The sequence below is a fragment of the Pseudophryne corroboree genome, chromosome 10 (genome assembly GCF_028390025.1).
Source record: "Pseudophryne corroboree isolate aPseCor3 chromosome 10, aPseCor3.hap2, whole genome shotgun sequence".
Classification (NCBI taxonomy): domain Eukaryota; kingdom Metazoa; phylum Chordata; class Amphibia; order Anura; family Myobatrachidae; genus Pseudophryne; species Pseudophryne corroboree.
The window spans coordinates 373,675,735-373,701,826 of record NC_086453.1 but is presented as its reverse complement, the minus strand read 5'-3'; the positions used below and the strand labels follow the sequence as shown (position 1 = coordinate 373,701,826).

The following is a 26,092-nucleotide window of genomic DNA, read 5'->3' as shown; positions in this document are numbered from 1 at the left end:
GAGTTATATAGTGGGAGGAGCAGGGTCCCCAGCAGCACAGAGTATATCAGGAGATGAGTGATGTGTCAGTGAGGACAGGGCTGCATGTGACAGGGGCAGTGACATGATGTGAGGAGGGGAATGGGGACAGCAGGAAGTCACAGACTGACAGTTATATAGTGGGAGGAGCAGGGTCCCCAGCAGCACAGAGTATATCAGGAGATGAGTGCATACATTTCCACTTGGCCTCCAGGCATTCTGGGAAGGTCCAGGTAGGATGGGCAGGGGTGTGGCGCCATAAATCGTATTCATTCTCTCATTTGTGCTATCTTTCATAGCGGATGTGGGCAGGATAGGGATATGGGCAGAATAGGGGACGTGGGCAGGATAGGGGAGGGTTGGCCACTATCCCGGGAGACAGGAGAACGGCACCAAAGCTTGTAATCTGTCCAGAACAACACTGACGGCAAAGACCAAACATTACGTTTCTGGAAGCTTTGAAAAGATTGTGTGATCGGAGTCTCACATTTTGTGACACAGAAATCCTGTAAATGAGCCATAAAATGTAATATACAAGTTATCTGCTCTCACTCATAAATGACAGGTTTATAAGAGGACATTTGCTGACAAGCGCTGAGCTCTTTATTCCTCTGGCACCTTCCCGCAGACATTCATGTTATACACAGTATTACACAGTAACTGTTCATGTCCTTACAGCGCTGCCTCTGTCCTGTGAGGTGTGAGGTTCTTGGGCTAAGGTCCCACCTCACATATTAGTAGGGTTGGGGTCTGGAGGTTGCTGTGGCTATTCCAAAATGTTCATTCTCTTATATCTTCTGTATAACGTACAGTTGTGGATTTGCTGCGATCAGGTCTGAATTAGGCGCTAGTATGCGTCCTTACCCTTGTGTACTAGCGTGTGCGGGACTGTGCGCGCTCTGAGACACCCGCATTCCATGCCGCCTGTCGTAACTGCAACCCCGCCGGTGGTTCTGAACACTTCAGCATTGGTGCACCAGCCTATGGCAGATGCAGTGTCTCCTTCTAAACGTCCTCTAAGCATGGCCTCTGTGATGGCGGAAGGTGACCCTGGCGCTCACCCTGGAGGCAACGTCATTTTCCTTTTTGTTACATTGCAGAAGCCGTTACCCCTTAATCCCACAGACGTAACATTGTAAGAGCCATGGGACACATTAATGAACAGATATCAAAGCTAGGACATATTTATATAACTTTTTATATTTACTTTTATGCGGTGATGTTTTTAACGCAAGTTATACAAGGGACCACCAAAATAACGTTATGTACTATTTATACTAAAAACAATTCCGATATTCATCGCTGACTAGCTTCCATAGACAGGAGAACATTCATTCTCACCTAATCCCAGGAAAAGTATATCTGGTAGAAGGCATTTGGCTGTAGGAAAACGTGTCAGGTTGTTAAGTACTTGTACAAGATAAATGACGATTCTGCAGCTAGGGTGGGGGGGAGGGGGTGAATTGTGTATTTTAGGGGATACAGCCTATGGCCGGGGAGTAGCGGCATTTTCATTCAGTAACTGGAATGATCTCACAGCTAGGAGCTGTTATTGTAACCTGGTGTCTCCGCACTGAAAGGCCTAATCCTTATTTAATGACTCCCAACGAATTCCACATAACAGTGCGTCCAAGAAACGCAGAGCTGTTACCCCGCTGGCTACAGGCGCACAACTGGCGGGGAAAAGGAGACTCTGAAAGCAACATCAATTACGTATTTAAGAAAATAGCCCAAGCGCCAATACACGGAGGGAGGCTGGAAAGGTCGTGACACAGTGATATTAATCATCGCCTCATTCCTACGGATCGCGAGGGGCTCGGTGCTGCGCCAATCAGTTCCACACTCGGCGATATACAGGTGCAGAGCTACACCGCCTCTCCGCTACGTAAGCCTTTACCTCCACCGGATAGAATCTCTGTCTTTCGTTGGTGGACCTGGAGAAGAGAGAGGGATAACAGTGTCTGATTGACTCTGGCTAAAGAAGCTTTCACGGCCCATTACATAAGTGAGCTTTCACGCTGCAGGGCCGAGTCCATTCAAAACCTATTTACCATGAAAGTAATTTAATGTCTATGCTGCCCCGCCCCCTACTGGAGTAAGGGCAGCGGTGCACCTGTTAGCTCTAGCGAAAGATCACATACACCAGGGGGTAGATTTACTATAACTTCTAAAACAGACAAGTGGAGGTATTGCCCAAAGCAGATTCAATCATTTTTGAGACTGTAATAGAGAAATGATAGCTAAACTCTGGTTGCTATGGGCAACACCTGCTATTTTCATTTTAGGAACTTTAGTAAATCTACCCCGAAGACGCGTTAACAGTGGGCTGCAGTTACAACGTTGACATTTATAATGTCAACAATCATAATGTCGACATTGAACATGTTGACATTCTAGAGGAGGAGAGAGTTAGGGTTAGACTGCAGGAGGAGAAGGTTAGCTGCAGTAGGAGAAGGTTAGCTGCAGGAGGGGAGGATTAGGGTTAGGCTGCAAGCGGAATGGGTGCAGGAGGGTTAGGTTGCAGGAGGAGAAGGTTAGGGTTAGGATGCAAGAGGAAAGTGTTAAGGTTAGGCTGCAGGAGCCAGGAGGGTTAGGGTTAGGCTGCAGGAGGATTAGCCTGCAAGAGAAGAGACGGTATCCGGACTCCAGGTCGACAGCACAAAGGTCGACACACCTTAGGTCGACGCCAATTGGTCGACACACCTTATGTCGACATGGACAAAATGTCGACAGGAACAAGGTCGACATGGAAAAAGGTCGACATGAGTTTTTCACGATTTTTTTCTTTTTTTTGAACCTTTTCATACTTAACGATCCACGTGGACTACGATTGGAACGGTAAAGTGTGCCGAGCAAAGCGGTAGCAGAGCGAAGGCACCATGCCCGAAGCATGGCGAGCGAACGCGGTGCACTAATTGGGGTTCCCGGTCACTCTACGAAGAAAACGACACCAAAAAAACACAAAAAAAACTCATGTCGACCTTTTTCCATGTCGACCATGTTCCTGTCGACCTTTTGTCCACGTCGACCTAAGGTGTGTCGCCCAATTGGCGTCGACCTTTGTGCTGTCGACCCTCAGTCCCAGACCCGAAGAGACATGCTGCTGGAGGGAAGGGAGGGTTAGGGTTAGGCTGCAGGAGGATTGGACTGCAGGAGAAGAGACATGCTGCTGGAGGGAAGGGAGGGTTAGGCTGTGGGAGGAGAGGATTAGAGTTGGGCTGTGTGAGCGGACGGTTAGGGTTGGGAACAAGGAGAGTTAGGGGTTAGCATTACTCACTGAGGGGTGGTTAGGGTTAGGCTATGGAAGAGGAGGGTTAAATTGGGAACTAAGGGGCCGAAGTCACTACCAGGTAAGTGATTGCCACACCGCCTGTACACACAGTTTAGGGTCCCGATGACATGTTGATAATACGAATGTCGACAAAACAAACCCAATCTGTTGACTACAAGCCTGAAGGATCCGTCTCCGATAACAGCCTGAATAAGATCTCCTTGGCATATTAATAATCCATAATAATGGGATTAGTATCTGCTGAGGCAGCCTGGATAATTCGTCATTTAATGGATTATAAATATGATCCATTAAATGACAAATTATCCAGGCAGCCTCAGCAAATACTAATCCCAGTCTCCCCTCACCAGGAGCAGCCGGTAGCTAGTAAGAGGCAAAACACCTTAATGATGAACAATGCAGATGTATCCAGCCAGTCAGATTATGCAAACACCGCCATGTAAGCAACAGTATTTCAGGACAAATTGCTGAAAGCCTAATGACAGCCATTGGCCAATAACGTACAGCAGGAGAGACGTGAGCGTGAGCTACATACAGTATGTAAGCATGCTACTGGTACGTCTGCATCGCTAGATCCAGCCCAAGCACTCCGTATTCCCACACCCAGAGCCTCCTGTACGTCTGGACGTAGGAGTATTCTTTGCCGTAGGATACGTATTAGCTTCTATGAGGTATGCCCATTGGGAAAGACAGTGGTGGTCATTCCGAGTTTTCACTAGCTGCAGTGATGAGGCTAAAAAAGACACTTCTGCGTATGTGGCGCAATGCGCACATGCGACGTACTATTACAACTAATGATGTAGTTTCATTCAGAGTCTAGCAATGCTTTTCAGTCGCACTGGCTGCCGCAGAGTGATTGACATGAAGAGGGCGTTTCTGGGTGGCAACTGACCGTTTTCAGGGAGTGTTCGTAAAAACGCAGGCGTGGCTGGGAGAACGCAGGGCGTGTTTGTGACGTTAAAACAGGAACTGAACAGTCTGAAGTGATCGCAAGTGCTGAGTAGGTTTTGAGCTACTCTAAAACTGCACAAAAAAATGTTGCCGCCGCTCTGCGATCCTTTCGTTCGCACTTCTGCTAAACTAAAATACACTCCCAGAGGGCGGCGGAATAGCGTTTGCACGGCTGCTAAAAACTGCTAGTGAGCGATCAACTCGGAATGACCATCAGTGTACGCTGTGCGACATACACATGCTTCGAATCTTTACGCTGCGTATTGTGCAGACTGGAGAGAAGGACATTTAACGTTTGCACTGTACACAAACGCCCGTTGCGGACCTGGGGCATCCCACTCGGCGTCCACGCATAACTGCGTCATTTATCAGACGAATCTGTGTTTTCTAACGTAAAATGTGTCCCACCTCTATATGAGGCCACATGAGGGGAGTCTTCTCATGTCCTACTCAGCATTGTCCTGGGCAGGCCTGTGCCATACGCTTGTCAGAACTAGGAGAATGTTCTTTTATTCATTCAAAAGCTTTCCACCCATAGCTGCACGTCCTCAGTGTAACCAGATATAAACATTTCCCTGTGTACAGAACTATGGGACTGTGTGACTGTAAAGCAAATTGCGCCATCTAGTGTGAGCACAACACAACTAAAGTGAGCGCAGCAGGCTTAGGATGTGAAATAAATAGTGTGTAATCAATAAAATCCCAGATTATAACACATCACACAGTTTGCTGTTTTAAGTGCAGTTCCTCCTTCTAGCCAGCAGAGGTCCCTGTTACAGATGCTGTATGTAGAAAGCTGTACTATGAATAGGCGATTCTGTAGAGTGCTTAGAATTAGATATACGGCCACATTCCGGCTATGGGGTATATGCAATTGCGGTCGAATTTCCGAAAATGTCGAAAAACGGGACATTTCCGCCCAAAAAAAAAAAATCGACAATGCAATTCAGTAGTTTTCGTCAAAAAAATTCGACTTTTTGAAATTCGACATTTGACAAATTCTGACATTTCTGCAATGGTACAAATGCGGCAATTCGACAAAAGTATATTCAATTGAAGATTGTAAATTCGACAACAGTGCTTTTCGACAGTAAATTCGTCATTTTCAATCCGCCTCACTTTGCTGGCGGAATGTAATAAAAAAAATTTAAAACATGATTTTTTTGTGTGTTTTTTACTGCTAATAGCATATCTATTTATATTAGAAGGGATTAGGTACTTGGTTTGTCTATTTAGGAGGCACAAGTATTATTTATATATTTTTTAAAATATTTTTTATTTTATTTTATGGAATGGGTTCAAAATCAGAAAAAAAATGCGTGAGGTCCCCCCTCCTAAGCATAACCAGCCTTGGGCTCTTTGAGCCGGTCCTGGTTGTAAAAATACGGGGGGGGGGGGGATATGACAGGGGATCCCCCGTATTTTTAGAACCAGCACCGGGCTCTGCGTCCGGTCCTGGTGCCAGAAATACGGGGGACAAAAAGCGTAGGGGTCCCCCGTATTTTTGGAACCAGCACCGGGCTCCACATGCTGGGGAGATAATGCAACAGCCGGGGGACACTTTTATACCGGTCCCTGCGGCCGTGGCATTAAAACCCCAACTAGTCACCCATGGCCGGGGTACCCTGGAGGAGTGGGGACCCCTTCAATCAAGGGGTCCCCCCCCCTCCAGCCACCCAAGGGCCAGGGATGAAGCCCGAGGTTGTCCCCCCCCCCCATCCATGGGCTGCGGATGGGTGGCTGATAGCCATGTGTAAAATGAAAGAATATTGTTTTTTGCAGAAGAACTACAAGTCCCAGCAAGCCTCCCCCGCATGCCGGTACTTGGAGAACCACAAGTACCAGCATGCGGGGGGTAAACGGGCCCGCTGGTCCCTCTAGTTCTACTGCAAAAAAAATACCCAAATAAAAACAGGACACAGACACCGTGAAAGTAAAACTTTATTACATACATGCCGACACATACTCCGTATCGCATACCCGATCCAGACGGACTGAAAGGGGTCCCATGTTTACACATGGGACCCCTTTCCCCGAATGCTGAGACCCCCTGTGACTCCTGTCACAGAGGGTCCCTTCAGGCAATCAGGGAGCGCCACGTCCTGGCACTCTCCTGATTCCCTATGCGCGTCTGAGCTGTCAGACAGCGCATCGCACAGCACCTCCATTATCTTCAATGGTGGGAACTTTGCGGTCAGCGGTGAGGTCACCCGCGGTCAGCGGCTGACCGCGGGTAACCCCACTGCTGACCGCAAAGTTCCCACCATTGAAACTAATGGAGGTGCTGTGCGATGCGCTGTCTGACAGCTCAGACGCGCATAGGGAATCAGGAGAGTGCCACGAAGTGGCGCTTCCTGATTGGCTGAAGGGACCCTCTGTGACAGTAGTCACAGGGGGTCTCTGCATTTGGGGAAAGGGGTCCCATGTGTAAACATGGGACCCCTTTCAGTCCGTCTGGATCGGGTATGCGTTTTTTTATTTTGCCAAGTACGTGGATTACAATAAAAGAACCGGACACTGGATCAGGTGAGTATAATTTTATTTTCAGGTACCCCGGACGTCGACAGACGGAGACGTGGACAGTCGGCGTGTCAACATAGGTAAGTATGTATGTGTCGGCATGTATGTAATAAAGTTTTACTTTCACGGTGTCTGTGTCCTGTTTTTATTTGGGTATTTTTTTGCAGTAGAACTACAGGTACCAGCGGGCTCGTCCCCCCCCCGCATGCTGGTACTTGTGGTTCTCCAAGTACCGGCTTGCGGGGGAGGCTTGCTGGGACTTGTAGTTCTTCTGCAAAAACCAATATTCTTTCATTTTCAACAAGGCTATCAGCCCCCCATCCGCAGCCCATGGATGGGGGGGGGACAGCCTCGGGCTTCACCCCTGGCCCGGTGCTGGTACAAAAAATACGGGGGACCTCTATTTTTTGCACCAGGACCAGGCGCAGAGCCCGGTGCTGGTTGTTAAAATATGGAGGATCCCCTGTCATTCCCCCCCCCGTATTTTTACAACCAGGACCGGCTCAAAGAGCCCGAGGCTGGTTATGCTTAGGAGGGGGGACCCCACGCAATTTTTTTTCGGGTTTTTTACCGTTTTTTTTACCGTCTGAAAAATTGAATTAAAATCCGTCAATTGGTCCGTTTTTCGACAGCGGGACTGTCGAATCCGTTTTTTATTAAATATGTCGAATTCCGGCACCCGCCGGCCGGAATTTGACGGTCGAATTGTGTCGAATTTAAAAACGGGCGAAAAAGTGCCGCAATTCGCCCGGAATTGCATATACCCTGTCATGCCTTCAGCATTTGCTTTGTGTAGATCTGATTACCTTTACTACAGAAAGTTGTATTATTGCCCCATCTGGTGGTCAGTCCCATCAATTAATTTGACCCTCATAGCCTCTTGTAGCCAGTCTTGCAATGCATTCTGGGATGAAGAAGCTGGGATCAGCCTTTCTACTTCCCTCATGGTCCCAGACAGTCATGCTTTACATGGGTCCAACTCTCATATAGCATTCGATGGTGAGTTTGTATATTAAATGTCTCATCTCAACCTGTTTAGCCAGTGAGTAATGTTAGCTGCACTGTAGTTTATACTTGCACATGTAATCACATGTTTGCACAGCCCATGTTATATGTACTTGTGTATATCCATTTTGCTTTTCACATGCATATCATAATTGCATATTCTTGTTTCATTAACAGTTTTACCTCATTATCACATATCATCATATCGTATTGTACATCAAATCAACGCATCATATCTGTGATCCCTTTACTGAATAATAAAACACCGTTCTACAAACACCTCTTCTGAACAGATTATTGAAAAGTAAAGGTGGTTATACTGTAGGCTTCAAATTTGCCAGAAAGGGCTTAGTGAGAGGCTGAACAGTAAAACATCGAATGCTACAAGCAGATGGACTCTCTTACACTGACTCCGTCAGTAAATCATTGCCTGTCAGCAGTGGGGACATATACTGACTTACAGAGCCGTTACACTGCCAGCCACAGCTATCTGCATATGACAGCCACACAGTTTCTATACAGTCTACCAACTATGGCAGCTCAGCAATAGGAGTACCGCCATTTGACTACACAGAAACCTGTACAAGTCAGTGCAGCCACGCTTATAAGGCAACACAACAGTCTCTTCACAGTCAAGCAGCTTCATAACAGTTCAAAGATACTGACTCCTCAGAGATCTGCGACACAGTCTGAACAGTTACTTGCAGACAGCATTACAGCAGTCTCTACACAATCAAACATCTCTACCAGATCACCATGTCACAGAAAACGATATCCTCATACAAAACAAGGTCCCAAGTCTCTGGTTCCTCCAAATCCTTGTCTGTCAGTAATGCAGCCATCATGGCACGTGCAAAAGCGGAAGCCGCAAAAGTAAGGGCTAACTTTGCCGAGCAGGAGATGCAATTAAAAATCGAGAGCAAACGCTTAGAAGCAATCGGCGAGAAGCTCGCTGCAGAGAAGGAGGCAGCGGCTGCCATAGCTGAAGCAGAAATCTTGGAGACTGCAGAACTCCCTGATATAAGAAGAACCAATGTACTTGACACAGAGAATGGATCTCAGGATTCACTGCAACGCACATCAGAATACGTACGTCAAGTCTCAAAAAGGAGTAGCAACCCTCCATCTTTACAAGGTACGCATTCAGACTTCATGCAAACAAATCAAGTACACTCTACAGCGCCACCACCAGTGGACAACAGACCACACATTTGCAAGCAAGAGAATCCTAGACACTGTGAACCTATGAGGGACAACTCTTCCCCACCTCAGATGTCTGAATCTGCAAACTCCAAGAAAGACACAGCCTACTTCACACAGAAGCGGTGTGATACCAACCGTCGGGAACCAGACAACACTAACAGGTATGACTACACACCATATACCTACCGTGTTAATGTACCGACATCTCCAAGAGCCAATCAGGACACATTAGACTTTGCTAAATTTCTCACCCGCCGTGAATTAGTCACGATTAGTATTTCAAAGTTCAATGATCGCCCTGAGAACTTCAGAGCCTGGCAGTCCTCTTTTCAAAATGCTATCAGAGGAATAGGCCTTTCACATAGTGAAGAGATAGACCTCTTAATTAAATGGCTTGGGAATGAATCTGCAGAGCATGCTAGAAGGATAAGAGTGATTAACATTAACCACCCTGAGAATGGACTTAGGATGATCTGGGATAGACTTAATGAGTGCTATGGCTCACCAGAGATAATAGAGAGTGCTCTGTTCAAAAGAATAGACGATTTCCCCAGGTTACCCAACAAAGGCTATCAGAGACTCAGAGAACTAAGTGACTTACTAAAAGAACTTCAAGTAGCTAAATGTGAGGGAGATTTACCAGGACTTGCCTTCCTTGACACAGCCAGAGGCGTTAACCCTATAGTGCAGAAACTACCGTATAATCTGCAGGAACAATGGATCAACCATGGCTCCAAATATAAGCGGCAGAACAAAGTGCAATTTCCACCATTCTCAGTTTTCGTGGACTTTGTACACCAGCAAGCTATGACCAGGAATGATCCTAGTTTTGCCTTTACCTTGACAAATACTGCACCCATGGTACCTAACCCCCGCAAAACATCAGTTGCAGTTCACAAGACTAATGTGCATTATTCAGATTCTTTCCGCAGGTCTACCAGCTTTAATCGCCAAGAGACCACAGACAAAGATCCAGCCAAGCAATGTCCTCTGCATCACAAACCGCATCCTCTCCTGAAATGCAGAACCTTCAGAGAAAAGTCCCTGGAGAACCGCAAAGCCTTCTTAAAGGAGAATAGGATCTGCTACAAGTGCTGTTCCTCCACATCACACCTCGCCAAGGACTGCAAGGTTAGTGCTAACTGCACAGAATGCCACAGCACAGACCACAATACCGCTCTACACCCTGGTCCTCCCCCATGGGCTTTGCAACACAGTTATACCGATACAGAGCATAGCGGGGAGCACAGTGTAGAACAAAAAGACACTGTTGCAGTCACACCAGAAATAACTTCACAATGTACCGAAGTCTGCAAAGATGCCATTAGCGGTAGATCCTGCTCCAAAATATGTTTAGTCAAAGTTTACCCCATAGGCCATCCAGACAAAGCCGTTAAACTTTATGCAATCCTAGATGACCAAAGTAACAGGTCTCTAGCCAGATCAATCTTCTTTGAGACCTTTAATGTTAAAGGACCCAGCACTCCTTACTCCTTAAGATCCTGCGCAGGGAGTTTTGAGACAACAGGAAGGAGAGCAACTGGCTATCAAATTGAGTCCTTGGATGGGAAGACATGTCTCTCTTTACCAACTATCACAGAGTATGACGAGATTCCAGACAATAGGAGTGAGATTCCTACACCAGATGTAGCTAAACACCATACACATTTGAAACGCATAGCACATCTGATACCAGAACTGGATCCACATGCCCAAATAAATCTACTCATTGGGAGGGATATCCTACAAGTCCACAAAGCCAGAAGTCAGATTAATGGTCCACATAACGCACCTTACGCTCAAAGACTGGATCTGGGATGGGTAATAATAGGAGAAGTATGTCTTGGAGATGTGCATAAACCAGATTCTGTCAACAGCATGCTTACCTGTACTTTAGAAAATGGACGCCCTTCTCTATTCCAGCCATGTCATAACCATTTCCTCATAAAGGAATTACCACACTGTACCTTCATAGACTCAACTAGTGACAACCATATCTGTGACAACTATCAAGATCATCTGGGACACGCAGTCTTCCAGAGAACAAAGAAGGATGACCAGGTGGCAATGTCCATAGAGGACAAACTATTCTTGGAAATAATGGAGAAAGGACTAGTCAAGGATGATGCCAACAGCTGGGTTGCTCCTCTACCCTTTAGAACACCCAGACAACGCCTTCCTAATGACAGAGAACAAGTACTCAAACGCTTCTCTTCACTTAAACACAACTTTCACAGGAAACCAGAGATGAAAGATCATTTCTTCTCCTTTATGGCTAAAATATTTGAGAATGGTCACGCCGAGATAGCTCCCATTCTTAAAGACACAGAAGAATGCTGGTACCTGCCAATGTTCGGAGTATATCACCCGAAGAAACCAGGTCAGATAAGAGTGGTGTTCGATTCCAGTGCCCAGTCTGAAGGTGTTTCTTTAAATGACGTACTCCTGACAGGACCAGACCTTAACAACAAACTCCTAGGAGTACTCATCCGTTTCCGAAAAGACTCTATTGCCTTCACAGCTGACATTCAACAAATGTTTCATTGCTTTCTTGTGAGAGAAAAAGACAGGAATTTCCTAAGATTCTTCTGGTTCAGAGACAATGACCCCTCAAAAGACATCACGGAGTATCGCATGAAGGTACACATCTTTGGTAACAGCCCTTCACCTGCAGTTGCCATCTATGGACTCAGACGTTCAGCTCAAGAGGGTGAGCTAGAGTATGGTTCTGATGTTAGACAACTTGTAGATAAAGACTTCTACGTGGATGACTGCCTAAAATCTATGCCAACAGCCGAGACAGCAATCAGCCTCCTCAAAAGAGCTCAGGAAATGCTTGCTTGTTCAAACCTGAGGCTTCACAAAATAGCTTCCAACAGCAAAGTAGTGATGGAAGCCTTCCCTTCCCAAGATCATACCAGCGATTTAAGAGACTTGGATTTAGGAACCGATTCCCCACCAGCTCAACGTAGCCTTGGACTCTTGTGGGACTTAAAATCTGACACCTTTACCTTCCAAGTAAACAGCGAAGAAAGACCCTTCACTCGCAGAGGTGTTCTCTCTACTCTAAACAGCTTGTACGACCCCTTAGGATTTGCAGCTCCTGTCACTATCCAAGGTAAAGCTTTGCTCAGAGACCTAACCTGTGAGTCAATTGACTGGGATGCCCCACTGCCTCCCCAGAAAAGAAACTTGTGGCAAGAGTGGAAAGATTCTCTATCTACCTTAACCAACCTCCGCATTACACGTCCATATGCCCCCGTGCCTTCTACAGCAGTACAAAACCAGAGACTATGTGTATTCTCTGATGCCTCAACCCAAGCAATTGCTGCAGTTGCATATCTTAAGACCATGGACATCAAGGGACAATGTCATATTGGATTTGTCATGGGCAAAGCAAAGTTAGCTCCACGTCCAGAACACACAGTGCCCAGACTTGAACTTTGTGCTGCAGTACTAGCTGTAGAATTAGCTGAGCTCATTTCATCTGAGTTACCAATTGGACTCTCTGAAGCAGATTTCTACACAGACAGTAAGGTAGTATTAGGCTACATATGCAACGAGACCAGACGGTTCCATGTTTATGTCAGCAATCGTGTGCTAAGAATCAGAAGATCCACCAATCCAAAACAGTGGCACTATGTATCTACTGCTCACAATCCAGCAGATCACGCTACAAGAGCTGTCCCAGCCAGTATCCTCAAAGACACTACATGGCTCAGAGGACCTGAATTCCTGTACAAGGCAGATTCGAACAATCCTGAAAGTAGCATATTCAAGCTAGTAGACGCAGACTCAGATGTTGAAATTCGTCCACAAATAACTACAATCCATACCGTAACTTCAGATTGTCAACTTCAGCCTCACAGATTCCAAAGATTTTCAACTTGGAAATCACTTGTCAGAGCCATTACCTGCTTAACTCACATAGTCCATTCATTTAAACGCAACGCATCTGTAAGTGTGAATGGATGTAAAGGTTGGCACCACTGTCAAAATGTTTACGCACCAGAAGAAACACAACGATCCAAGAACCTTATCATCCGTGTTGTGCAGCACCAAATCTTTTCCGGAGAGATCGACTGCATTAACAGTGGAAATCCTATTCCCAAAGACAGCACCTTAAAAAAGCTAGACCCTTTTCTTGATGAAAATCATTTATTGAGAGTAGGAGGCCGTCTTCAAGAAGCAAACTTGGAGACAAATGAGAAAAATCCTTTAATCATTCCTGGGAGTCACCACATAGCTTCTTTAATTGTGCAACACTATCACAACGAAGTCAAACACCAAGGACGATTGTTTACCGAAGGAGCTCTACGATCAGCTGGGTTCTGGATTATTGGAGCGAAAAGGTGTGTAAGCAGCACAATCTTCAAATGTATCATTTGCCGTAGACTTCGTGGTACTTCCCAAACTCAGAAGATGGCTAATCTTCCAACAGACAGACTTAGTACAGACCCTCCTTTCTCCAATGTTGGTCTTGATGTATTTGGTCCATGGACTGTCATCACACGACATACTAGAGGTGCGAATGCGAACAGCAAGCGCTGGGCGGTTCTATTCACTTGTATGAGCATCAGAGCTGTTCACATCGAAGTTATAGAATCAATGGACACTTCAAGCTTCATCAATGCCTTTAGACGCTTCATTGCTATCCATGGCCCAGTAAAACACATCCGGTCCGACAGAGGTACCAACTTCATTGGAGCAGCCAAAGAATTACAAATTAATTCGAACATTGACACTAAAAGCATAGAGAGATATCTCAGTGAGCAAGGTTGTACATGGACCTTCAACCCGCCTCATTCTTCTCATATGGGAGGTGCCTGGGAAAGGATGATCGGCATGATACGCAGAATCCTTGATTCCATATTCCTGCAAGTGGGAACTGCAAGACTTACTCACGAGAGCTTAACAACCTTCATGGCTGAAGTCTCAGCTATTGTCAACGGAAGACCATTGACTTCAGTGTCTAATGACCCAGAAGACCCACTTCTACTTACTCCGGCCACTCTTCTTACACAGAAGACCGAGATTACCTATGCTCCTCCTGGAGAATTCAATACCAAAGACCTGTTCAAACGTCAATGGAGACAAGTTCAAAGCCTTGCAAACACCTTTTGGGACAGATGGAAAAGACAATACCTTTCTACCCTGCAGTCAAGGAGCAAGTGGCAAGTTGCCAAACCCAACTTAAAACCAGGTGACATTGTGCTCGTCAGAGATTGCCAGTCACAACGCAACGAATGGCCTTTAAGTCTTGTCACCAAGACGTTCCCAAGCAAGGATGGGAAGGTTCGTAAGGTTGAGGTCAAGATCTGTAAGCGAGGAGAGATTAAGTTGTTCCTCAGACCAGTGACTGAACTATTCTTATTGTTATCTGTTTAGAGTTTAAAATATGGTACCAGTGATACCAGACGGGGAGTGTCATGCCTTCAGCATTTGCTTTGTGTAGATCTGATTACCTTTACTACAGAAAGTTGTATTATTGCCCCATCTGGTGGTCAGTCCCATCAATTAATTTGACCCTCATAGCCTCTTGTAGCCAGTCTTGCAATGCATTCTGGGATGAAGAAGCTGGGATCAGCCTTTCTACTTCCCTCATGGTCCCAGACAGTCATGCTTTACATGGGTCCAACTCTCATATAGCATTCGATGGTGAGTTTGTATATTAAATGTCTCATCTCAACCTGTTTAGCCAGTGAGTAATGTTAGCTGCACTGTAGTTTATACTTGCACATGTAATCACATGTTTGCACAGCCCATGTTATATGTACTTGTGTATATCCATTTTGCTTTTCACATGCATATCATAATTGCATATTCTTGTTTCATTAACAGTTTTACCTCATTATCACATATCATCATATCGTATTGTACATCAAATCAACGCATCATATCTGTGATCCCTTTACTGAATAATAAAACACCGTTCTACAAACACCTCTTCTGAACAGATTATTGAAAAGTAAAGGTGGTTATACTGTAGGCTTCAAATTTGCCAGAAAGGGCTTAGTGAGAGGCTGAACATACCCCTATGTATTTATAGGACTGCTCTCTCTTAATAAACAATGTATGTTGCTCACTCACGTCTGCCATTGCCTCCTCCAGCTGCACAAGCTCCTCATAGTGATCTCTCGCCTCCTGCAAGGGCCACACCATCACCTCCTCTATCTGTGGGAAGAGCTACAACAAATGTTACAGTCACACCTGAAAATCCCAACAGCCGAAACACCGACAGGTCACAATATCGACATGGACACAACACAGACAGGTCACAATACCGACATGGACACAACACAGACAGCTCACAATACCGACATGGACAAAATACTGTCAGGTCACAATACCGACATGGACAAAACACAGACAGGTTACAATACCGACATGGACACAACACTGACAGGTCACAATACCGACATGGACAAAATATCGGCAGGTCACAATACCGACATAGACACAACACAGACAGGTCACAATACTGACATGGACACAACACAGGTCACAATAACGACATGGACAAAACACAGACAGGTCACAATACCGACATAGACAGAATATAGACACTTCAAAACACCAACACATCAAAATGCCGACATGGATTTTAGAAGTCAAACTAGATAATTTTCGCTATTTTTAAAACATTTTTTGCAGAAGGGCAATTCTACATTAAGTTGAGGTGGGGGCGCGGCTCCCCTAACTGAATTTGGACTGTGCTGCGGCCCCACCTCTGCTTGACGTGCTAGAGGAAATTTGCATATCTGATACCACGCAGAAAAGCGCCCCCCTGGTGGTGATTTTTTTTTTTCCACTTTTTTTTTTTTGCCGTGATTTCCTTCCCGTGGCCTCATTAACACAGACTAAAAATGTATCGCAATATTTGCCAAGTAGCTTTTGCTGCAGACTGCTTGGAATAGAGCTTTAGTTATAGACGTCCAGTATATGGGCCTAACTGTATCACACGCCTGTAATCTGCTCGCCTCTGCTGTGTATAGGAGATAGCACTCATTATACAGTATATACCGACAGATATACAGGTGTACAAAGCTCATGTTACATGGCTAACGAATCCCGTTCTCTGCTGCAGACTGTGACCGGGACCACTGTATATTTATTATCCGTTACAGGAAAATCCTCTGGATGTATTTACAGTCTAATATCTTGTCGCCATAGTTACGTGCGTCGCTATAGTGTTCCCTGTCAGTGCTATAGGGACGCGGCAGCGCAGTGTACAGTGCAGTGTATATGTATGGACAATGCAGACAGGCCCCTGTGTAGACACAAGCGTACGATGATAACTGCTCTGACCACATTGTATCTAGATGAATACAAAGCAGAGCGCCCCCTGCTGGTGAGGGTACAGCTGGAACTATGTACCTTTTGGGGTGAGGGTCTCGTACCTTCATGATGGACTCAAACATTGGCAGTAGCACAAACTTGATGAATCCGATCTGGGCTTTGGGTTTTGTGACTTTGTCGCGGTCCATGAAGGGGGTGACTGGCAGACCCTCCGATTTCTCCCGGTCACTCTGTGAGATACAGGATGTTACTGAGATCTAGCCCTGAGCAACGTCCGAGCTTCTTGTAGTAGATCCTTCATTGTGTCTCTGGGAGGGGCTTGTACAGGTTCTATATGAGGGTGCGGCGTTCACCTTTATGTGTCACCAGTAATGTTATTACCACGTACTGTGTACAGCTGGTGCAGGAGACCAGTAACAGTGATACTGGGATACCCCGGCCGAGCCGTTTCCCCACCTCTCTGCACCTTCTGCGGCCGATATAGCAGCACCACAGAGGCCACCCTATCTACATACCCAGCTGTACCGGGATGTGATCAGAGCCATTACACTGGCAGCATTAGTCAGTGGCTATAATCTGCTCTCCCAAACTTCCCAGGAGCAAGAGGTACGGTCCACATTGCCACCAGGCTTCTGCTGCCCCCAGAGATCTGTCCTATTGTAAATGGGTGACGAGTTCTGTGTAGGGCACACTGGCCACTAGAATGCCCTCTACTATAGGGCAGTGATGGGCAACCTGACATTCTTCATGGGCCACACTTTCGGGCCTTCAGCTTTGATAAGGGCCGCACACTGGGGGTAATTCAGATGCGGTGGGACCTGCTTTGTGTGCGTAAAGTACAGATTACCGGGACTTTGCGTGTGCGCAGGACCCAATCTGAGAATGTGCCAAAGGGTCGTGCGACATCGGGAGTTGTCCGGCATCAGACTGTCAGTGATTGCTTTTACTACTCACAAGCCAGACCCAAGGCAACCATAGCACCCCTGTCAGTGACCCTACAACCCCCCTTACTTGCTGCCAAATTCCAACACATGCCCCATATACTGTAACACTCTGACCACCCCACAACCTATACATAACAACTTGGTCATACTTCCCCACTCAATCATTGCTCAGAAATGTTTAGTCTGCAGAGGAAGAGGGCAACGGTGGAGAACATAATGCTCCTCCCTTCCTCCTCCTCCTGGATGTGCTACATGACCCCCTGCAGTATACACATCTGCTCCTGGACATCCCACCAGTCCCTCTGCCATGTCCCCTTCCACCCGGTACACAGTGATCTACTCCTGTACATCCCACCAGTCCCTCTGCCATGTTCCCATCCACCCGGTACACAGTGATCTGCTCTTGAACATACCACCAGTTCCTCTGCCATGTCCCCATCCACCTGGTACACAGTGATCTGCTCCTGGACATCCCACCAGTCCCTCTGCCATGTCCCCTTCCACCCGGTACACAGTGATCTGCTCCTGGACATCCCACCAGTCCCTCTGCCATGTCCCCTTCCACCCGGTACACAGTGATCTGCTCCTGGACATCCCACCAGTCCCTCTGCCATGTCCCCTTCCACCCGGTACACAGTGATCTGCTCCTGGACATCCCACCAGTCCCTCTGCCATGTCCCCTTCCAACCGGTACACAGTGATCTGCTCCTGGACATCCCACCAGTCCCTCTGCCATGTCCCCTTCCACCCGGTACCCAGTGATCTGCTCCTGGACATCCCACCAGTCCCTCTGCCATGTCCCCTTCCACCCGGTACCCAGTGATCTGCTCCTGTACATCCCACCAGACCCTCTGCTATGTCCCCATCCACCCGGTACACAGTGATCTGCTCCTGGACATCCCACCAGACCCTCGGCCATGTCCCCTTCCACCCGGTACACAGTGATCTGCTCCTGGACATACCACCAGTCCCTCTACCATGTCCCCTTCCACCCGGTACACAGTGATCTGCTCCTGTACATCCCACCAGTCCCTGTGCCATGTCCCCATCCACCCAGTACCCAGTGATCTGCTCCTGGACATCCCACCAGACCCTCTGCCATGTCCCCATCAACCCGGTACACAGTGATCTGCTCCTGGACATCCCACCAGACCCTCTGCCATGTCCCCTTCCACCCGGTACACAGTGACCTGCTCCTGGACATACCACCAGTCCCTCTACCATGTCCCCTTCCACCCGGTACACAGTGATCTGCTCCTGTACATCCCACCAGTCCCTGTGCTATGTCCCCATCCACCCGGTACACAGTGATCTGCTCCTGGACATCCCACCAGACCCTCTGCCATGTCCCCTTCCACCTGGTACACAGTGATCTGCTCCTGGACATACCACCAGTCCCTCTACCATGTCCCCTTCCACCCGGTACACAGTGATCTGCTCCTGTACATCCCACCAGACCCTCTGCCATATCCCCATCCACCCGGTACACAGTGATCTGCTCCTGTACATCCCACCAGACCCTCTGCCATGTCCCCATCCACCCGGTACACAGTGATCTGCTCCTGGACATCCCACCAGTCCCTCTGCCATGTCCCCTTCCACCCGGTACCCAGTGATCTGCTCCTGTACATCCCACCAGTCCCTCTGCCATATCCCCATCCACCCGGTACACAGTGATCTGCTCCTGTACATCCCACCAGTCCCTCTGCCATGTCCCCATCCACCCGGTACACAGTGATCTGCTCCTGTACATCCCACCAGTCCCTCTGCCATGTCCCCATCCACCCGGTACACAGTGATCTGCTCCTGGACATACCACCAGACCCTCTGCCATGCCCCTTCCACCCAGTACACAGTGATCTGCTCCTGGACATACCACCAGTCCCTCTACCATGTCCCCTTCCACCCGGTACACAGTGATCTGCTCCTGTACATCCCACCAGTCCCTGTGCTATGTCCCCATCCACCCGGTACACAGTGATCTGCTCCTGGACATCCCACCAGACCCTCTGCCATGTCCCCTTCCACCCGGTACACAGTGATCTGCTCCTGGACATACCACCAGTCCCTCTACCATGTCCCCTTCCACCCGGTACACAGTGATCTGCTCCTGTACATCCCACCAGTCCCTGTGCCATGTCCCCATCCACCCGGTACCCAGTGATCTGCTCCTGGACATCCCACCAGACCCTCTGCCATGTCCCCATCAACCCGGTACACAGTGATCTGCTCCTGGACATCCCACCAGACCCTCTGCCATGTCCCCTTCCACCCGGTACACAGTGACCTGCTCCTGGACATCCCACCAGACCCTCTGCCATGTCCCCTTCCACCCGGTACACAGTGACCTGCTCCTGGACATACCACCAGTCCCTCTACCATGTCCCCTTCCACCCGGTACACAGTGATCTGCTCCTGTACATCCCACCAGTCCCTGTGCTATGTCCCCATCCACCCGGTACACAGTGATCTGCTCCTGGACATCCCACCAGACTCTCTGCCATGTCCCCATCCACCCGGTACACAGTGATCTGCTCCTGGACATCCCACCAGTCCCTCTGCCATGTCCCCTTCCACCCGGTACCCAGTGATCTGCTCCTGTACATCCCACCAGTCCCTCTGCCATATCCCCATCCACCCGGTACACAGTGATCTGCTCCTGTACATCCCACCAGTCCCTCTGCCATGTCCCCATCCACCCGGTACACAGTGATCTGCTCCTGTACATCCCACCAGTCCCTCTGCCATGTCCCCATCCACCCGGTACACAGTGATCTGCTCCTGGACATCCCACCAGACCCTCTGCCATGCCCCTTCCACCCGGTACACAGTGATCTGCTCCTGGACATACCACCAGTCCCTCTACTATGTCCCCTTCCACCCGGTACACAGTGATCTGCTCCTGTACATCCCACCAGTCCCTGTGCTATGTCCCCATCCACCCGGTACACAGTGATCTGCTCCTGGACATCCCACCAGACCCTCTGCCATGTCCCCTTCCACCCGGTACACAGTGATCTGCTCCTGGACATCCCACCAGACCCTCTGCCATGTCCCCTTCCACCCGGTACACAGTGATCTGCTCCTGGACATACCACCAGTCCCTCTACCATGTCCCCTTCCACCCGGTACACAGTGATCTGCTCCTGTACATCCCACCAGACCCTCTGCCATATCCCCATCCACCCGGTACACAGTGATCTGCTCCTGTACATCCCACCAGACCCTCTGCCATGTCCCCATCCACCCGGTACACAGTGATCTGCTCCTGGACATCCCACCAGTCCCTCTGCCATATCCCCATCCACCCGGTACACAGTGATCTCCTGTACATCCCACCAGTCCCTCTGCCATGTCCCCATCCACCCGGTACACAGTGATCTGCTCCTGTACATCCCACCAGTCCCTCTGCCATGTCCCCATCCACCCGGTACACAGTGATCTGCTCCTGGACATACCACCAGACCCTCTGCCATGCCCCTTCCACCCGGTACACAGTGATCTGCTCCTGGACATACCACCAGACCCTCTGCCATGTCCCCTTCCACCCGGTACAGAGTGATCTGCTCCTGGACATCCCACCAGTCCCTCTGCCATGTCCCCATCCACCCGGTACACAGTGATCTGCTCCTGGACATCCCACCAGACCCTCTGCCATGTCCCCTTCCACCCGGTACACAGTGATCTGCTCCTGGACACCCCACCAGTCCCTGTGCCATGTCCCCATCCACCCGGTACACAGTGATCTGCTCCTGTACATCCCACCAGACCCTCTGCCATGTCCCCTTCCACCCGGTACACAGTGATCTGCTCCTGTACATCCCACCAGTCCCTCTGCCATGTCCCCATCCACCCGGTACACAGTGATCTGCTCCTGGACATACCACCAGACCCTCTGCCATGCCCCTTCCACCCGGTACACAGTGATCTGCTCCTGGACATTCCACCAGACCCTCTGCCATGTCCCCTTCCACCCAGTACACAGTGATCTGCTCCTGGACATCCCACCAGTCCCTCTGCCATGTCCCCTTCCACCCGGTACACAGTGATCTGCTCCTGGACATCCCACCAGTCCCTGTGCCATGTCCCCATCCACCCGGTACACAGTGATCTGCTCCTGTACATCCCACCAGACCCTCTGCCATGTCCCCTTCCACCCGGTACACAGTTATCTGCTCCTGGACATCCCACCAGTCCCTGTGTCATGTCCCCATCCACCCGGTACACAGTGATCTGCTCCTGTACATCCCACCAGACCCTCTGCCATGTCCCTATCCACCCGGTACACAGTGATCTGCCCCTGGACATACCACCAGTCCCTCTACCATGTCCCCTTCCACCCCGGTACACAGTGATCTGCTCCTGTACATCCCACCAGTCCCTCTGCCATGTCCCCATCCACCCGGTACCCAGTGATCTGCTCCTGGACATACCACCAGTCCCTCTGCCATGTCCCCTTCCACCCAGTACACAGTGATCTGCTCCTGGACATCCCACCAGTACCTCTGCCATGTCCCCTTCCACCCGGTACACAGTGATCTGCTCCTGTACATACCACCAGTCCCTCTGCCATGTCCCCATCCACCCGGTACACAGTGATCTGCTCCTGGACATCCCACCAGTCCCTCTGCCATGTCCCCTTCCACCTGGTACACAGTAATCTGCTCCTGTACATCCCACCAGACCCTCTGCCATGTCCCCATCCACCTGGTAAAAAAGGGCAACACAACCCTGACAGTGAATTCATGTGGCGGCCCATCCTAATACTGACGGATGTTCTCATTGTACAAACCTGCATGAAATATTCTTCAAGCAGACAGTCCACCCATGGCTCTGCCACCTCTGTGGGACGGACTTCATTGGAGATATCACAGCATTTTATGAGGACCATCTGCAGCTGAGAGACAAACGTGTAAAGGAGATGTTAGAGGTCCATCTAGACTATATACCAGCAGCCATAACACTCATCTTCTGGTCACATCTGACTTATTGCAAAGGAAGCACAGTGCTACTGCCCCGGGTGCTCTTAGGTGTCAGATAAGGTGAGTTTACTCAGAAGTTGCTCACTGCACGCTGTCACATTTCTGTCTACTTTGAACCCACATGTCACTTCAATCCGAAAGCTGCACTCCCATCAGTAATGTCTGAAGCAGCATTTCCATTCCAGCCGCTGCTTGTTTACCTGAGAAAGCATTAGGCCAGGGGTAGGCAACCTGTAGCACTCCAGCTGCCGTGGAACTACACACCCCAGCACGCCCTGCCATAGTTTTAGCATGCACTAATAAAAAACTGTAGCAGGACATGCTGGAATGTGTAGTGCCGCAGGCTGCCTACCCTTGCATTACGTTATGGCAGCATTGTTTATCACTCGGCCTGTATGGGAATACATCCCTTTTACATGCAGCCATTCCACAGGGTTCTCATGAATGTAGTTACTCGCTGACATTAGACTCACACTCACCGTTTTCACATGTTGCTCATCCGAGAAGCTAAAGTTTGAATGGATCAGTTTAAAAGCCTCCAAGATGTCACTGTGTCGCGCCATATCCGTCGCTAGGATCAGGCGAATGATGGACTGTAAGGAGGAGAATTAATTGTCATTAATTAATTAACTGGTTGCACTTACACACAATAGCTATGCTGTACGGTCTCCTCTATGGCAGTAATTGTCACTAAGTTACATTTATCACCTCTTCATAATAACTGTGTACTGGCTTCCTATATATAACTCTCTGTCTCCCTAACTATCATAGTTATAACTCCTCAGATCCCTGTGCAAACAGCTCCTCCCGGTGCGACAGGTTCTGCGAGACTCCGCTAGCGTCGGGTATTTTGTTTTTGCCTCTGTTATGCCAAAAAATGCATCTTAGTCACAATGCTAGGACACGCCAGGAGACTGCGCTGATTAATTTTAATATGTGACACTGGTATATCTGTGTGCGACAAAGTGCTGCGATGCAGCGGCCCTGGCTCTTTTCCACGCCACGCTCCGTATACAGGCTCAGTCACGCACAGTATACAAATGTCACATATCGCATTAATCAGCGCAGTCTCCTGGTGCGTCCTAGTTACATCGCATTGTTACTAAGACGTTTGGGGGAAAAGTCGCCTGATGTTAGCAGAGTTGCACAGGAAGTGACGACTCACTTGCGGCAGCCATGTTGCACAGTGTGGCGTATCGCAGCTAGATCGGCGCCCGGCAAGGGTGGCCACAGGTGCGTGAGGACAAACTAAGAAGTCATTCTGTGGCTCATTCTGCTTCCGTGTGTGTCCAGCTGAACGATGATAAATCTGCTGTATTCCTGCGCTTCATCCGTCACGTATAACAATAATCTAGAAGTACAGCTTCCTGCCCCAGATACTCCCCCAATACCGCGCACCTGTCTGATCTGTTTGAAGAGCTCGGGAGTCACGTTGGTGAAGATGTTGTTCTCCGGCTGCGCCAGGATTTGGAAAGCCACGGCACAGTGATGGTTCTCAAGGGGGGACATATCATTGTATCGGATGGCGAGCTCCGTGTGGGCGTTAATCTGGTACCTGAAATGGGAATTTGTGTAAGTGTGACGCCTCAATATCCTGTCAGTTACAATCTCTATACCGGCATCACCGGCAGCGCCGCGAGGTATAATCTCTTATTTATACACCGCCGGCATCACCAGCAGCGCCGCGAGGTGTAATCTCTTATTTATACACCGCCGGCATCACCAGCAGCGCCGCGAGGTGTAATCTCTTATTTATACACCGCCGGCATCACCGGCAGCGCCGCAAGGTGTAATCTCTTATTTATTCACTGCCGGCATCACCAGCAGCGCCGCGAGGTGTAATCTCTTATTTATACACCGCCGGCATCACCAGCAGCGCCGCGAGGTGTAATCTCTTATTTATACACCGCCAGCATCACCAGCAGCGCCGCAAGGTATAATCTCTTATTTATTCACTGCCGGCATCACCAGCAGCGCCTCGAGGTGTAATCTCTTATTTATACACCGCCGGCATCACCAGCAGCGCTGCGAGGTGTAATCTCTTATTTATACACCGCCGGCATCACCAGCAGCGCCGCAAGGTGTAATCTCTTATTTATACACCGCCGGCATCACCAGCAGCGCCGCGAGGTGTAATCTCTTATTTATACACCGCCGGCATCACCAGCAGCGCAGCGAGGTGTAATCTTTTATTTATACACCGCCGGCATCACCAGCAGCGCCGCGAGGTGTAATCTCTTATTTATACACCGCCGGCATCACCAGCAGCGCCGCGAGGTGTAATCTATTATTTATACACCGCCGGCATCACTAGCAGCGCTGCGAGGTGTAATCTATTATTTATACACCGCCGGCATCACCGGCAGCGCCGCGAGGTGTAATCTCTTATTTATACACCGCCGGCATCACCAGCAGCGCCGCGAGGTGTAATCTCTTATTTATACACCGCCGGCATCACCAGCAGCGCCGCGAGGTGTAATCTATTATTTATACACCGCCGGCATCACCAGCAGCGCTGCGAGGTGTAATCTCTTATTTATATACCGCCGGCATCACCAGCAGCGCCGCGAGGTGTAATCTCTTATTTATACACCGCCGGCATCACCAGCAGCGCCGCGAGGTGTAATCTCTTATTTATACACCGCCGGCATCACCAGCAGCGCCGCGAGGTGTAATCTCTTATTTATACACCGCCGGCATCACCAGCAGTGCCGCGAGGTATAATCTCTTATTTATACACCGCCAGCAGCGACGCGAGGTGTAATCTCTTATTTATACACCGCCGGCATCACCAGCAGCGCTGCAAGGTGTAATCTCTTATTTATACACCGCCGGCAGCGCCGCGAGGTGTAATCTCTTATTTATACACCGCCGGCATCACCGGCAGCGCCGCGAGGTGTAATCTATTATTTATACACCGCCGGCATCACCAGCAGCGCTGCGAGGTGTAATCTCTTATTTATATACCGCCGGCATCACCAGCAGCGCCGCGAGGTGTAATCTCTTATTTATACACCGCCGGCATCACCAGCAGCGCCGCGAGGTGTAATCTCTTATTTATACACCGCCGGCATCACCAGCAGCGCCGCGAGGTGTAATCTCTTATTTATACACCGCCGGCATCACCAGCAGTGCCGCGAGGTATAATCTCTTATTTATACACCGCCAGCAGCGACGCGAGGTGTAATCTCTTATTTATACACCGCCGGCATCACCAGCAGCGCTGCAAGGTGTAATCTCTTATTTATACACCGCCGGCAGCGCCGCGAGGTGTAATCTCTTATTTATACACCGCCGGCAGCGCCGCGAGGTGTAATCTATTATTTATACACCGCCGGCATCCCCAGCAGCGCCGCGAGGTGTAATCTCTTATTTATACACCACTGACATCACCGGCAGCGCCGCGAGGTGTAATCTCACTCACGTGTTGTTGTAACCTGGATGGTCCAGATCGTGACACACAGCAGCCGTCATGAGGACACCCAACTCCAAGAGCGGCAGCTTCTCCTGAGCACGGTGGAGACAGAGGGGTGGAATGATTATGGGATACAATACATAGTAACTGATAGAAATGGCTTGTTAGAGGTCTGCAATATTATACTATCCAGAACATGTTCCCCTACACAGCCGTCCCCGGGTCTCAGAAACACCCCGCAGTCTCGTAATGAGAGAGCAGAGGTCTCGCTGGTTACTCTCTCCTCTGCCGGCTGTGGTGGAGCGGATGTAGGACACGCCGTGTCAGACACACCTGCAGTCCGCACAGGTGGATCATCCCGTACATCATCTGCGTCACACAGAAGCAGTGCCGGAAGTTGTGGAACGGGTTGGTTCGGTAGTTTTCCTGGATGCACAGCTGGAAGGGAATGAGACCATATATA

At 49.1% G+C, this 26,092-nt stretch overlaps 1 protein-coding gene across 1 annotated transcript in view; it reads right to left on the bottom strand.

Annotated features, from left to right (window-relative positions):
• Nucleotides 1-1,359: 1,359 nt before the first annotated feature.
• LOC134965395 (high affinity cGMP-specific 3',5'-cyclic phosphodiesterase 9A-like) overlaps nt 1,360-26,092 on the bottom strand; it is a 69,064-nt gene continuing 44,331 nt past the window's right edge. The window contains exons 9-16 of the mRNA XM_063941857.1: nt 25,963-26,067; nt 25,639-25,721; nt 23,613-23,769; nt 22,694-22,807; nt 22,025-22,129; nt 16,390-16,518; nt 15,080-15,175; nt 1,360-1,398 (exon numbers count right to left, since the gene is read on the bottom strand). Of these exons, the coding sequence (XP_063797927.1) occupies nt 1,360-1,398; nt 15,080-15,175; nt 16,390-16,518; nt 22,025-22,129; nt 22,694-22,807; nt 23,613-23,769; nt 25,639-25,721; nt 25,963-26,067 (828 nt within the window). The remainder of the gene's footprint in view (nt 1,399-15,079; nt 15,176-16,389; nt 16,519-22,024; nt 22,130-22,693; nt 22,808-23,612; nt 23,770-25,638; nt 25,722-25,962; nt 26,068-26,092) is intronic.